General features: G+C 37.9%; 1 protein-coding gene across 14 annotated transcripts in view; it reads left to right on the plus strand.

Annotated features, from left to right (window-relative positions):
* LOC125992022 (pleckstrin homology domain-containing family A member 5) overlaps positions 1 to 13,599 on the plus strand; it is a 139,727-nt gene that overhangs the window by 90,142 nt on the left and 35,986 nt on the right. For 13 of the 14 annotated variants that reach the window (XM_049760547.2, XM_049760550.2, XM_049760546.2 and 10 more), the window contains 9 exons: positions 2,206 to 2,362; positions 4,930 to 5,034; positions 5,712 to 5,784; positions 5,892 to 5,992; positions 6,218 to 6,363; positions 6,690 to 7,715; positions 10,052 to 10,338; positions 11,211 to 11,443; positions 12,883 to 12,966. In XM_049760547.2, coding sequence (XP_049616504.1) covers positions 2,206 to 2,362; positions 4,930 to 5,034; positions 5,712 to 5,784; positions 5,892 to 5,992; positions 6,218 to 6,363; positions 6,690 to 7,715; positions 10,052 to 10,338; positions 11,211 to 11,443; positions 12,883 to 12,966 — 2,212 coding nt within the window. Of the gene's footprint in view, positions 1 to 2,205; positions 2,363 to 4,929; positions 5,035 to 5,091; positions 5,453 to 5,711; positions 5,785 to 5,891; positions 5,993 to 6,217; positions 6,364 to 6,689; positions 7,716 to 10,051; positions 10,339 to 11,210; positions 11,444 to 12,882; positions 12,967 to 13,599 lie in introns of those variants that run through there. The other variant, XM_049760560.2, reaches the window with a different exon arrangement.

Consider the following 13,599-nt stretch of genomic DNA (forward strand, 5'->3'; position numbering starts at 1 on the left):
CCTGTGCTCACTGCTCAGCACCGTGGAGCTCAATTGGCATTTGCCATAGAACACCAGAATTGCCAAGTCAGCCACTGGCGCCCTGTGCTTTTCACAGATGAGAGCAGGTTTACCCTGAGCACCTGTGATAGATGTGAAAGGGTCTGGAGAAGCCAAGGAGAGCGCTATGCTGCCTGCAACATCATTCAGCTTGACCGGTTCGGTGGTGGGTCAGTGATGATCTGGGGAGGCATTTCCATGGAGGGACGAACAGACCTCTACAGGCTAGAGAACGGCCGTCTGACTGCCATTAGGTATTGAGATAAAATCCTGGCACCCATGGTCAGACTCTACGCTGGTGCAGTAGGTCCTGGGTTCCTAGTGATCCACGGCAATGCCCGGCCTCATGTGGCAAGAGTATGCAGACAGTATCTGGAGGATGAAGGAATTGACACAATTGAATGGCCCTCACGATCACCTGATCTAAACCCGAAAGAACACCTCTGGGACATAATGTTTCGGTCCATCAGACGCTGCCAGGTTGCTCCTCAGACTTTACAGGAGCTTGCTGATGCCCTTAGACAGATCTGGGAGGACATCCCACAAGACACCATCTGTCGTCTCATTAGAAGCATGCCTTGACGTTGTCAAGCATGCATACAAGCTCGTGGGGGCCATACAAGATATTGAAAAGAATTTTGAGTTGCAGAAATTGAATATAGGCAATAAGGACGAGCCTGCGATATCATTTTTTCACTTTGATTTTTGGGGTGTCTGTAGACTGAGCCCTCTGTAGGCTGAAAACCTTTATTTCCATCAAAATATGTGGTATCCTTTTGTTCCTGAGACATTAAACTGTCCATATCAGTATAGATATCCCCCCAAAAAAATGTCACCATTGAAATCTGATGTGTTCCTGTAATTTTTTTGAGCAGTGTATTATGCCAACCGGTTGAAGCTCTCTTTGTTTGCTCTTAGCAACTTTGGCTTCAAAGATATTCCTCATTTCATTTTTTGGTTAAAATTACAAACTATGTTTGACATTTGGAAAAGTTGATGTCAAACATTGAAAAATTACTTAGATAATCAAGATTACATCATTAATTCAACACCACTGCTGAGCAGACTGCTTTGTGGTTTCCCAATGTCTGTTCCACATCCAAAAAGCACAGTACAGCTTCGGTTGCCTGTTTCAAATGGCTGTGGGTGTCAATTTCTCATCCAGCGTCCTTCTTTGCACATGCTCTTGTACGCATCTGTGTGCTCAGAGCTATGCTGTTCTTAAAATTAAGTGTAGTCTGGTGCAAAGTACAATTACTTATTGTATGTTGCCTGTGGAAATGCATTTGCCTAACAAAAGCAGAAGCAAACTGTTAACAGTGCAGTTGTTAAGAGCTCAGACAAGAGAGAAAAGTGAACTAACGAAAAGCAAACTACCCTGTCGAATGGTTGCCGCTCGCGGGTGGATTTTCTGGTATTGTCTGGAATCCACTTTTCTTTTTCTTCTTGGGTGTTGAATTCTCGATTGAGGCTTTTTCCAACAACAAAGAAACTTTCCAAATAAGTCCAGATCATTCTCTTTTTTATTTATTGTACTTGAGTCATGATCAATTTACATTTTAAATCCTTGGAGAGGAAAGACAGTCTTTCATCTGGGGCTCTCAGTTTCTTAATAAAAGTTACATAGCTATCACTACTCATCATTCAAGTCACTGAAGCCCTTCATTTCCTTATCTTCCTGTCGCTCATGAAGACATAGATGATGTCTGTTTAATGAGACTGGTATTGATTGCTGGAGTACAATTTGACATAGAATTGAATGATCCTCATCTTAGTAGCAGAAACACACGCAATGTGGTACACGCTGATGTACACACACAGCCATTTTTACGGAGCATTTTTACTTTTAGGTAAATTTAAATTGAATTCACACTCGTATATATTTGAGTTGCACACACAAAGAAAACCCTATTTGTCGAGCAGTTACGTATGTTGATTGATCTGAACCTGAAATTATCGCTGCAATTAAATCAAATTTATTTAAAATTAATTCTGTGGACTATAGAATGTTTGTGCCACACTGAGAAGCACTGCGTCTTGTTTCTGTATTGTTCCACCTAGGATAGTTTAAGGTTAATTGCCATAACAATTTTCCGGCCTGTGTTCATTTTTGTATGTCATACAGATCAAAACTTTAATCTCTCTGTGTGTCTTAACTTGTGGCAGGACAACGCCAAAGCCAGAGGAGGAAAATAGCGGCAATAAAAAGGAGCGTCCCATGAGCACCATGAGCGAAGCGTCCAACTACACAGGTGGCTCAGACAACAGCAACTTCACCGGGAGCCCTGCCACTACTTTGACTCACTCTTCGTCATTCACACGGGTCAGTATAGCCTTGAAAAAAATCACACTGGTGTTAGATTTCTGAGATGACCTATCACAGTTTGCACTGAGTTTGCAATTTGCAAAACTGTAGTATTAAATAAACTTAACATAAACACCACTGTAAGGGAAGGTGACAATTGAGCCTTTTCAATTATTGTTGAGGATCAAAGGCTTGATTAAATGAAAAGCAATTACCGTATTTTCCGGACTAAAAGTCGCTCCGGAGTACAAATCGCATTAGCCATAAAATGCACCCTAAAGGGGGAAAAAAAATCATATATAAGTCGCACCAGAGTTTAAGTCGCATTTTGGGGGAAATTTATTTGACAAAATCCAACACCAAGAACAGACATGAACCAGCAACAACAGGCTAAACGATACGGTATGCTAACGTGACATAAACACAAATGAGGAGCTGAGAACGGGCCTGACGTTATTCAAATAACTATAACATAAATAACCCGTTTTTTAAACCATCTGTGTCACTCCAAATTAAATCCATCGATCATATTCTTCGTCCGTGTGCGGCGCATCGCTGATGTCAGACTCGCCGTCGTTAGTTGCAGTTCAAATTATTCTACAGGCCTATATAACGATATATAAACTATATATCAAATAACAATGATATAAACAACAATTTTATCGAACCATCCGTGTCACTCCAAATCATTAAATCCATCGGAATCTTCGTCTTGTGTCACTTAAAAAAACAAAAAACAAAAAACAAAAACAGTTGTTGACTCCGGAGCTATGTGCGCCGCTGACGTCAGACGAGATATATCAAATAAATGTAATATAAACAACAATTTTATCGAACCATCCGTGTCACTCCAAATCATTAAATGCATTGGAATCTTCGTCTTGTGTCACTTGAAGAAAAAAACAAAAAAAAACACAGCTGTTGGCTCCGGAACTATGTACACCGCTGACGTCAAACTAGATATAGCAAATAAATGCAATATAAACAACAATTTAACTAACCATCCATGTCACTCCAAATCATTAAATCCATCGGAATCTTCATCTGCTGTGTCACTTAAAAAAAAAAACATAAAAACCAGCTGTTGACTCCGGAACTATGTGCGCCGCTGACGTCAGCCTCGTCGTCAGTTGCGGCTCCAATTATTCCACAGATCTACGTATATAACTATATTGTAGCGTTACTAAAGTACCAGGATAAACGTGGGTTTGGTAACCGGCTCTTTATTTCACAAAACAAGAGCTCAACTTATGAGCCAACACACAGTGCTATAAGCAAGCGCCCTGGATCGCTCTTCCCGTCTCCCCCCCTGCTGCCTTCGCGCCCTTGCTAGACAATCAGAAACTACTGAAGTCTAACAACATAGACGTTGCTACTCTAAATAAACTATATATCAAATAACTATAACATAAATAAAAAGTTTATCGAACTATCTGTGTCATTCCAAATCATTAAATCTCCTGATTTTGGAACACAATGAATGGAACTCATTGTCAGTGAGGCTCCAATTATTCCACAGCCATAGTGCACCCTCTTGCAGTTTAAAGTGAAAATAACATGTGAAGTGATCAACTATACTAGTAAGTAAGTAATATGTTAATGATCAAGTAAAAATGTGTGAATAATTACACATATAAGTCACTCCTGAGTATATGTCACCCCCCCCACCCAAACTATGAAAATACCCGCAACTTATAGAAAAATACGGTATTTAACTGGAGGCCACTTGCTAGAAATGTTGCTTTTACATAAATGCATCTATTTTTGCCATCGGTTTTAGAGGATTGAAGCTTCACGGTTACTTTAGTAGAAAGTGTTACTAATCGAAGGACTTCAGACTGTTTGTTATTTAAAATGCAGATGCGCAAAAAGCAGCTTTTGAGTCTGTAAACGTGCCCCTAAAAATCAAATCGGAGTCTTCAGGCTGTCATGAATAAGTTGTTCACTGGTTGAAAGAGTTAAAAAAAAAACATCTTATGCGCAGTATTTATGTATTCATGAGAAATCATAATTTATAAACTTGAATGGATCTAGTTTTGTGCACTGCTAGGGGGACAAAAATGGATGGTATAAAAAAAAATGGAAAACTGAGTATAAATTATGAATTTAAATGCGTTGCTGTCAATTTAAGATGCAGAGTAATGTGGCAACTCAGCTGAAATAACAAATTATGTAACAAAGATTGCTACTGTTGAGATCCCCTTAAGCAAGACGACCTACTTTAAACATCGGCAGAGGTTTAGATTGTTGTATTGTAGATGCAATATACGAATCAGTGATTCTCTTCAATAGTGTATATCTTACTATTTAAAATAGATTTGAAAACAAGTGTGTATTCTGTGAATATTGGCAAGTAATGCTTTGTCTTTCTATTTCTTGGTGAAAGAGTAAAAAAAAAAAACTTTATTTTAATACGTATACTTTATACTTTTGTGCATTGTCGGCACAAAACACACTAAAGGTGACCAAAAAAATGGTGCCTAAATTATTAATTTGATTGATTGGCAGCCCATGACTTCAACTAAAATGTTAACTTGAAAATACCATATATATAATAAGTTTGCCTATATTTTCTATTTTAACAGCCTTCTAGGTCTTCCAAAAAAGTTCACAACTTTGGCAAGAGGTCCAACTCTATAAAGAGAAACATAAATGCCCCAGTGGTCAAAAGCAGCTGGCTTTATAAACAGGTAAGGCAGAAAGTTGCACTCATGGTGATGAGTATATTTTACTCATCTGTTTATTAGAAGCAGAGTAGCAACAAGGAAGCAAGTCTACAGAAGTTCATCAGCTTGCAAAAGAGCTTGGCTGTAATACCCACCAGCAGACCTTCACTCCCTGCCTGTAAACCTGTCAACAAATTTCTCTCTCACAGATGAAAACTCATCTGCGCCTCTTTTAAATCCTGACCTTCTTTTGAGGTAGGATCTGTGGAGGAAGTCAGAATCAGTAGTCAGTCAAAGTAGTCACTGCAAACATCATCAAAAAGCAGGGTAAAATAAATAAGATATCTGTTTACTACTGATGGGTTAGTAGAAAAACAAGGTGTAATAAGGCAGCAGAGAGGAAAAAGAAATGACGTAAGTAAAAAAAAAAAAAAAAGGGTTATACATGTCAGTGAGCAAGAATAAATATTAGTTAGGGGAAAATGAAGCTTCACATTTGCTTCGTGAACCGGTTTTATTTTTTTTACTGTAAATGACAGTTAGTTTAAATAAGTGATTCAAGAAAGTCAATCCAATTTTGAACAGTAAGCACCATCTGGAAGTGTAAAAAAATATAACTGGTTCATGAAGCAAATTTGAAGCTTCATTTTCCCACCCCAAGTAAATGTTGACTGATTTTACTGTTAACTTTGACCTCTAAGGACAGTACAGGCATGAAGCTATGGAAGAAGAGGTGGTTTGTTCTGTCGGACATGTGCCTTTTCTACTACCGTGGTAAGGAGACTCAATAGACTAAAGACATTGTCATTGAAAACAATATTGAACAAAGTATTGATGATTTTATAACCATATTTTAATGTCATTGTTATGATGTGTTGCAGATGAAAAAGAAGACAGCATCCTTGGTAGTATCCTCCTCCCGAGCTTTCATATCTCCATGTTGTCAGTGGATGACCACATCAGCAGAAAATATGCCTTTAAGGTAAAAGTTCTCATCGTGACTGATATAACCACATAGCAATGGGGATTTATGTCATCAGCATGACAGATATTTTGAGTGGGGTCATGCTTATTTTTTGTTATAAATTGGATTAAAGAAGCCACAACACACTCAGACAAATCTAGGATGTCAACAGAAATCATATCAAGGCATTGTGCAGTTTGATGCTTCTCTTTCGCTGTCTCTCTTAATATCTCTTTCTTGTAGGCCACTCACCCCAATATGAGGACGTACTATTTCTGCACTGACACAGCCAAAGAAATGGAGTCCTGGATGAAAGTCATGACAGACGCTGCCCTTGTCCACGGTGGACCTGTCAAAAATTCTGCGGGGAAATGCCCACAAATAGACATGTTAGTTTTTATGTCATATTTGATATTGTTATCATAATGCAACCCTAATGAAAAACTCGCATGAGAAACAAAAACAGCAAAGACGCACAATTTTATTTTTATCTTATTCACTGCCATTGACAGCTATAGACGTCAAAGATTCATTTTAACAGAGCCGACGATGAATGATTTTCAATACTATACAGTGGGCTTCATACTTTTTGAGAATTTCTCTCTTTTATGACAATTACATTTTAGAACACTACTTATATGTTTGATCTTGGAGCATAAATCTGAGTTTTCTGTATTTACAATTAACATAATTTTTTTTTTTGATTCTGTGACAGGGTGGACAAGTTTAAAGTAGATCAGCCGGCACCTCAGGAATTGAACAACCTATTGAACAACAGAGTCTTCAGCCGACCAGAGATCCAAAACAATGAACGAAATCGTGTGCCTGTACGTCAACATTCCTTATCACGAGCTGATGAGAAACGACTGAAAGATACTGATAAACCGCACGGCGAGAAGGAGCGAGAGTACTACACCTTACAGAAAGATGGGGGGAGGTATTGCTTAAAGCAAGACTGTGTTAGCTACATGTTCCAAAGGGATGGCGACAAGTATCTCCTGCACAAGGGAGGTGAAAAGTACATGCTGCAGAAGGATGTCGAAAGGTACTCCATCCAAAGGGACTTGGACAAGTGCTCAATTCGGAAAGTAGACGACAAATACAGAGCGACGCCAACAGAAGAGAAACTTGCGACAACTAAAGTTGGTGATAAATGTTTTTTGTCAAATGATGAAGAAGACGCATTCCTACTGCAAAAAATGGGAATCCCGCCCACCCTTGTAAAAGAAACACAGAAATACGTCCCTCAGAGAGAAGTGAGGAGGCAGCTTTCATTAAAGGAAACACAGAGTAAATATGGAACATTACAAATTGTGGACAAATATAACACTTTGAAGGAAGTTAGGAAATACAGCACGCTCAGAGAAGGGGATAAATATGCAACTCTAAGAGACTTGGAAAAGTATGCTACGCTTCGTCATGGGAATGAACACCGCTTCCAGCAAGATACCAGTGTCGAGCTGTCTCACACAAAAATAAGCAACCTAAAACTACAACCAGCCCAGGCGGCTGCCATTGCAGCAGCAGTGTCTGCTTCCCGCCAGGGCCAGGCCACACTCACGCTGCCAAAACCTACACAGGTGAACGGATCAGGGTCAGTAGACAACACAGCAAAAAACGAATACCAGGCGAGGGTTGCAGCGACTCCAGTTCAGGAACCAGCTAGAGGTTTGTCCAGAACCAATTCCATTCAGCAGTTGGAGCAGACGAGTCGCAGGACTCGGACAGTAGATGATAGAAGGTAAGATGGCTGTGAGATATTGTCAAGAAGCATCAAATCCTGTATTTTCTGCACCATAAGGCGCTTCGGGTTAAAAGGCGCAAACTCATTTCCGGGGGCTTTTCTGTACTTAATCCACTCAGGATGCACCGCATTATAGGGCCATGACTTACGGTTAAAAAAAAAAAATAAAAATAAAAAAAAAAGTCACAGGAGCAAGGCAGTCAATTCCCGTTGTACTTTATTCTACTATTTAATCATGTACTGTATTGTACTCACATTGTTAATCGATACGTAAATCCATCAAAATCCTCATCTGCTGTATCCAAATGAAACAGTTTGGCTAGTTCGCCATTAAACATGCCAAGTTCATTCTCGTCGTTGTCACGTTGCTATTCTGCAATGATCCTGGCATTCCATAAAGCTCTAATTGTGCCTCGTAAGCATGTCTCTTTGTCTATGCCATTTTAGAGGGTCCTAATGCTTTGCAAAAACGATAGTATTTATTTATCAATGGTGGCGGAGGTACGTACTCTACGTGGAACGTACAGTCGTCTGATTGGTTTACCGCCCTGATCTACGTAAAACGTAATGTCCCCTGATTGGTTCATCAGGTCTACATATTATGTCTATATATTACGTCTCGGTGTGGCGGAAGCCGCACAAAACAACTTTACAGATTTGCGCAAACGATAGTATTTATTTATTAAGGAGGTACATACGCTACGTGTTAAGTACAGTCCTCTAATTGTTTTGTTTTTTCACCGATCTACGTAGAACGTAATGTCTTCTGATTGGTTAATCGGGTCTACAAATTACGCCTGTATATTACGGAAGCCACACAAAACAACTTAACAGATTTTGGAATTCGATCCACACACAAGGCACACCTTATTAAAAGGCACACTTTTGTTTTTGGAGAAAATCATAGGCTTTTTGGTGCGCCTTATGGTGCAGAAAACACGGAAAACATCATTAGTTAGCACTGACCTTGCTTGCGACAACTCTTTTAGACCCTTAGAACCAAGAGGCTATGCCCGTCTTGTCACTTGGAGTTACTCCAAGTCATTTGTTCGTCAGACTTGAGGCATATTTTATTCAGCAACTCCTGAAAATAGCATGTGTAACATCATCAGTGTCCTTTCTGTCTCGTTGGGTCTCTAATTACAATGTGCATCATTATAAAACTTAACTCACTAAAGGTACACAAAGTTGAGCAAAGGAGTCACTTTAAGACATTAAAACAATAATTAATGTAATAAAAAATATTAGGTTTGCTGATACCTGCAGAAATCCTGGCTGGGTTAATAATAAATATTGCATTTTGCAAGTAGTTGCTTAGCCCTTTATTGGTGTAACTGGAAATAGGGCCAGCCTTGATTTGTATTTGGAATAGCAATAGACAATGTTGTTAGTATATTTAAATTTCCCTCCTGTGAAAAAATTAAGACAATTTAATTAATTAAATGTCAGGAAGCGAGTTGCTTACGTTTGCAGGATTATGGCAAATGAATAGGTTATGATAGCTTTAAAATATAGAAAATCTAATTGTGTGATGCACATACAATGTAATGATAATCATCACTCAGTATGATTTTTTTTAGCTACAACACAATAAAAACTGATAGTTAATTGACAACAATATAGGCCTTTATTAGTTCTGCAATACAGAAATTTAGGACAGAAATTATGTTACATAGTTTGTACGCATGCAGTTGGTTCAACCTGTGCTCCTTTACAAAACTTAAAAGCTTTTCTCCCTCATCACTCTTTGTATGGAGTCCTTCATCCTTGTCCTGAGGGAGCTAAAAGCTTTTTGTGTCACTTGTTAAGTGCGGATTTTGTTTACCATTTGGTCAGCCATTTAGAGGAATACAGGAGCAAAGCTTTTTATGGTACTCTAAATAAGAACTTCAGTGTTCAGTGTGCTTGCAATGGGAATATAAAATCAATAATAAAGGGAGAAACACTTCAAAGGCCATTTTGTCACTTAAAAAATCTCAGTATAATTTTTGTCATGCAATGACATTGCCTGAACATGGACAGATGAAGTGAGTAAATAACATTTGAACACAGAGAAGGCTTTCAAATCTTAAGCAATAAATACATGGTAGTGTTTTCAAAAATAGTCTCAAGGGACACTTGTTTGGCTGTGTTGCCTTTGCATAATTTAAGAAAATTCATCAATAAATCAGTAAAGGATGAGCATTTAATTGAAATGAGTGAACAAGACCGTCTGGCTTGTCAAACTTTTTTTTTCTCATACAAAATGGAAGGGAAATTATAAAATAGTAATGAAAAAGTAACAAATATAGAGAGAGCCAACCAGCAATCTCCATTCTTCCTTTGTTTCCCAGTGTTTCTTCCTACCAGACGTTACCCAGAAACATGCCCAGCCACCATGCCCAGCTTGTACCCAGATACCCAGAGGGCTACCGCACGTTACCCCGAAACAGCATGATGAGGCCTGACAGCATCTGCAGTGTGGCGGGTTCAACATATGATCAGGCTCTTCGACCTGCCTCAACCAGCACTGTCACCACAGCGGAGAAGAGAAGGTCAATGCGAGACGACACCATGTGGCAGCTGTATGAATGGCAGCAGAGACAGGCCTTCTCCAGGCAAAGTCTGGCTCAACCAACAGGTAGCAACAAACAGTTGAGCAAATACAACTGAAAATTAAAGTTCTCGTGGGGAATCGCTACACTGAAAATTTTTAATTGTCACTGAAGTAAACCATCTTTGATATTAATTCATTCTTCATTTACCTTAATTATAATATGCACCTAAGTTAGAGGTGTCAAAATTAATCGACTAATTGACAACTAATCGATTATCAAATTAATTGACGGCTATTTTGATAATGGACTAATTGTTTAGAGCCATTTTAACTTAAAATTGTCCGCATTTTCTGTCAGACTTAACAGTAATTCATTCACTTTTGCAATCATTCATATGAAAGCAGACTGATTATCTTTTATTTACAAACTTCTGCTTTTACTTTGGAAAACAGTAACCTCATCAATAAACTGGATCAATTTGAAAAAGGTTGGTGAATACAAAAATGATCTCAGTCATGTGATATTATTGGTTGTTTAGTTGTTTTCACTTAAACAATACCATATAAACAACAATCGGCTAATAAGCAATAAATGGGGCAAAAATTATTTTATAATACAAATACAGCCGATTAATTGATGGAATTATCGATAATTCTAAAAATATTAGCTAATGACAGACCGAAGCGTAATTCATGAGAAATACAAATTTGATATACAAGTTATGTTTCATGGTCCAGGTAAGAAAAAAAGCTAACAGTATAACGTTGCGTTGTTGTAACTGCAAGTTATTTTCTCTACAAACCCAAATTACTGTGGTCCACTGAAATTATGTTGTAACTTTAAAAAAGAAAAAAAAAGAAAAGGAGTAGTGGCAAAGTAGAGAAATAAAAAGTAAGTCAGAAATTACAAAAAGAACAACTGACATGCTTTTCTCATTTTGTGTTTTTGTCTGCAGGTCATTATGGCACCCTTCCCAGCACAAAAACAATGGGCAACATATCAGAACACGTCGCCGTACACTCCATCCCCACCTCGCCATCGCACGGATCGTTAGCACTCTACGACACTCTGCCCCCTCCATGCAAGCAAGGCGTTTCCAATACCGGCAGCTCCCACTCCGAAGTGTCATCACCAAACTTTAGAGAAGATGGGACACTTGATCGTCTCCATAGGACACACCCTGCCAAGGTAAAGAGGAGATCATAAAAGTTTGACTAACTGGCATGCCCTTATTTTTCACGCGGCGGTTCAGATTCAGAAAACTTGATTTATTTTTGCATTGGCAGTTACTGACACTAATTTTTGAAAAACAATACATAAATAAATAAACAAAGAGGCTGGTGTCATTCAAATGCAAACACAACAGTATATTGAGAAAAATATTGTACCCATTTCTCTGTTTAAAATAAGGAAATCCCGTTTTTTTTTTGTTCAAAATTACCAAATTTATAATCGCACAATACACTTCAATAATGATGGCTAAAGATGTACGTTGCGAAATGATTCTACAACCCTTTGATTTCTATTGGCATATAAAGTAGGATTAAAGAGGATTTAACATTCGATAACCCTTAGAAAAAAGTATAATGATCTTAAAATATGTCCTGTTTTCGCTCTTCTTTCTCCAAATTTACAACAGAAATGTTCCACCATCTAATCATCAGTGGAATTACACCCAAAATAAACAGGAGCGAGGAAAAAATAGTACCGTATTGGCCCGAATATAAGATGACCCTGATTATAAGACGACCCCCTGTTTTTCAAGACTCAAGTTTGAAAAAAGACTTTTTGAACACCAATTTAATTTTTATACAGAAAATAATTACAGTACATCTGAAACAAATGATTATAACAATATATTCGACAGAAAAAGCATGTTATTTTGCCTCATTCAAATCATGCAAAAACGGTCTATCACATCTTAATATCTGAACATATAAATATGTAAACTAAAGTGCAATCACATTTATAAATGAATGGCTTCTGGTTTTTGAAATGTAAATAAACCAATCTACTGTGATAAAACAACAAAATTGCATTAACCATCGAAGTAAAGTCTAAATGTCAGAAAAAAATCAGAAAACCTTTATTGTCATTCTACATAGTACAATGAAATTGGAGACCTCCATCCAGTGCATGAGGTAGATACGAGTAACATAGTCAAGTAAACGACTAATAGAAAATGTAACTGTATTCTTGAAACAATCTGAATAAGGAAAAATATTGCAATAAAATAATGCATACTGCTACCGCTATTTTTATTTTTATTCTTCGTGACAGGGGTTCGCTTTGGGCTGGGAAGTTAAGTTCAGCATTCACTTCAAAGATATCTGGCACCATCTAGCGTTGTGAACGGGTATAATGTCTAGACCCCGAATGTAAGACAAACCCCACTTTTTCAGTCTTATTTCAATGCAAAAACACCGTCTTATATTCGGGCCAATACGGTAATAAACTACAAAAGAGAATCTGCAAAATAGCGGGATAGTAAAAGTGAGTATTGTGAAACGTTGCAGCAATGCCCCACCAAAATTAAATTCTAGTTTCCTACGGCTTGGTATAAAGGGCTACAGAGCACTTTTTTTTTCTTTCTAATACATTCATACAAATCAAAATTTCTTCCTCAGTTTGGGAGCACACTCGATCGCCGTCCCATGGGAGCTGGTGTTCCTTCTCAGCCCATTACACCTCAGTCGCTGCAAGGCAAAACGGTGAGTCTAAGAGTACTTATTTGCGACACTATTACATTTAGCTTTTTCAGACATCAGTTTCCTCGCAATTGCTTGTCACCAAAGGCTGACTCCATTATTATTATTATTTATTTTTTTTTTTACTGTTTCACAGATAGGGCCTGACTTAGGCGGACATAAACTTTAGCCGTCATTATCAGCTAGCATGTAGTCTATTGCACCATGATGACTTTTACCTCCGTTACCTCCATTAGCAACATTCTATGATCATGTTGACGTAAACACAGATGTTTTAAAAGCACAACTTTGGTCAATTGTTTTGTCATCTTGTCTTTTTGTGGAACAAATTCAAAATAAAATTATTTATTGTATTATTTGGGGGGGCACACGTTTGCCATTATATCGCAATCTTAATTTATTTTATTTACCTGTGGCTATAAAAATATAAATTGTTTGACATACTGGAATGACATGTTGGATTGGTATATTGTTGTCTTGATTAAAGGCCATAATGTATGAAAGTAATATATAAATGAAATATGAATATTTCATTTGCAGTCTATGAATATGAATATTTCATTTGCATGTCTTTAATTTTTTTGGATCTTAAAATGTGTCACAGGCCTCCTAGAGTTGTCATTTGAACATGTGTAA

The sequence above is a fragment of the Syngnathus scovelli genome, chromosome 22 (assembly GCF_024217435.2).
Source record: "Syngnathus scovelli strain Florida chromosome 22, RoL_Ssco_1.2, whole genome shotgun sequence".
Lineage (NCBI taxonomy): Eukaryota > Metazoa > Chordata > Actinopteri > Syngnathiformes > Syngnathidae > Syngnathus > Syngnathus scovelli.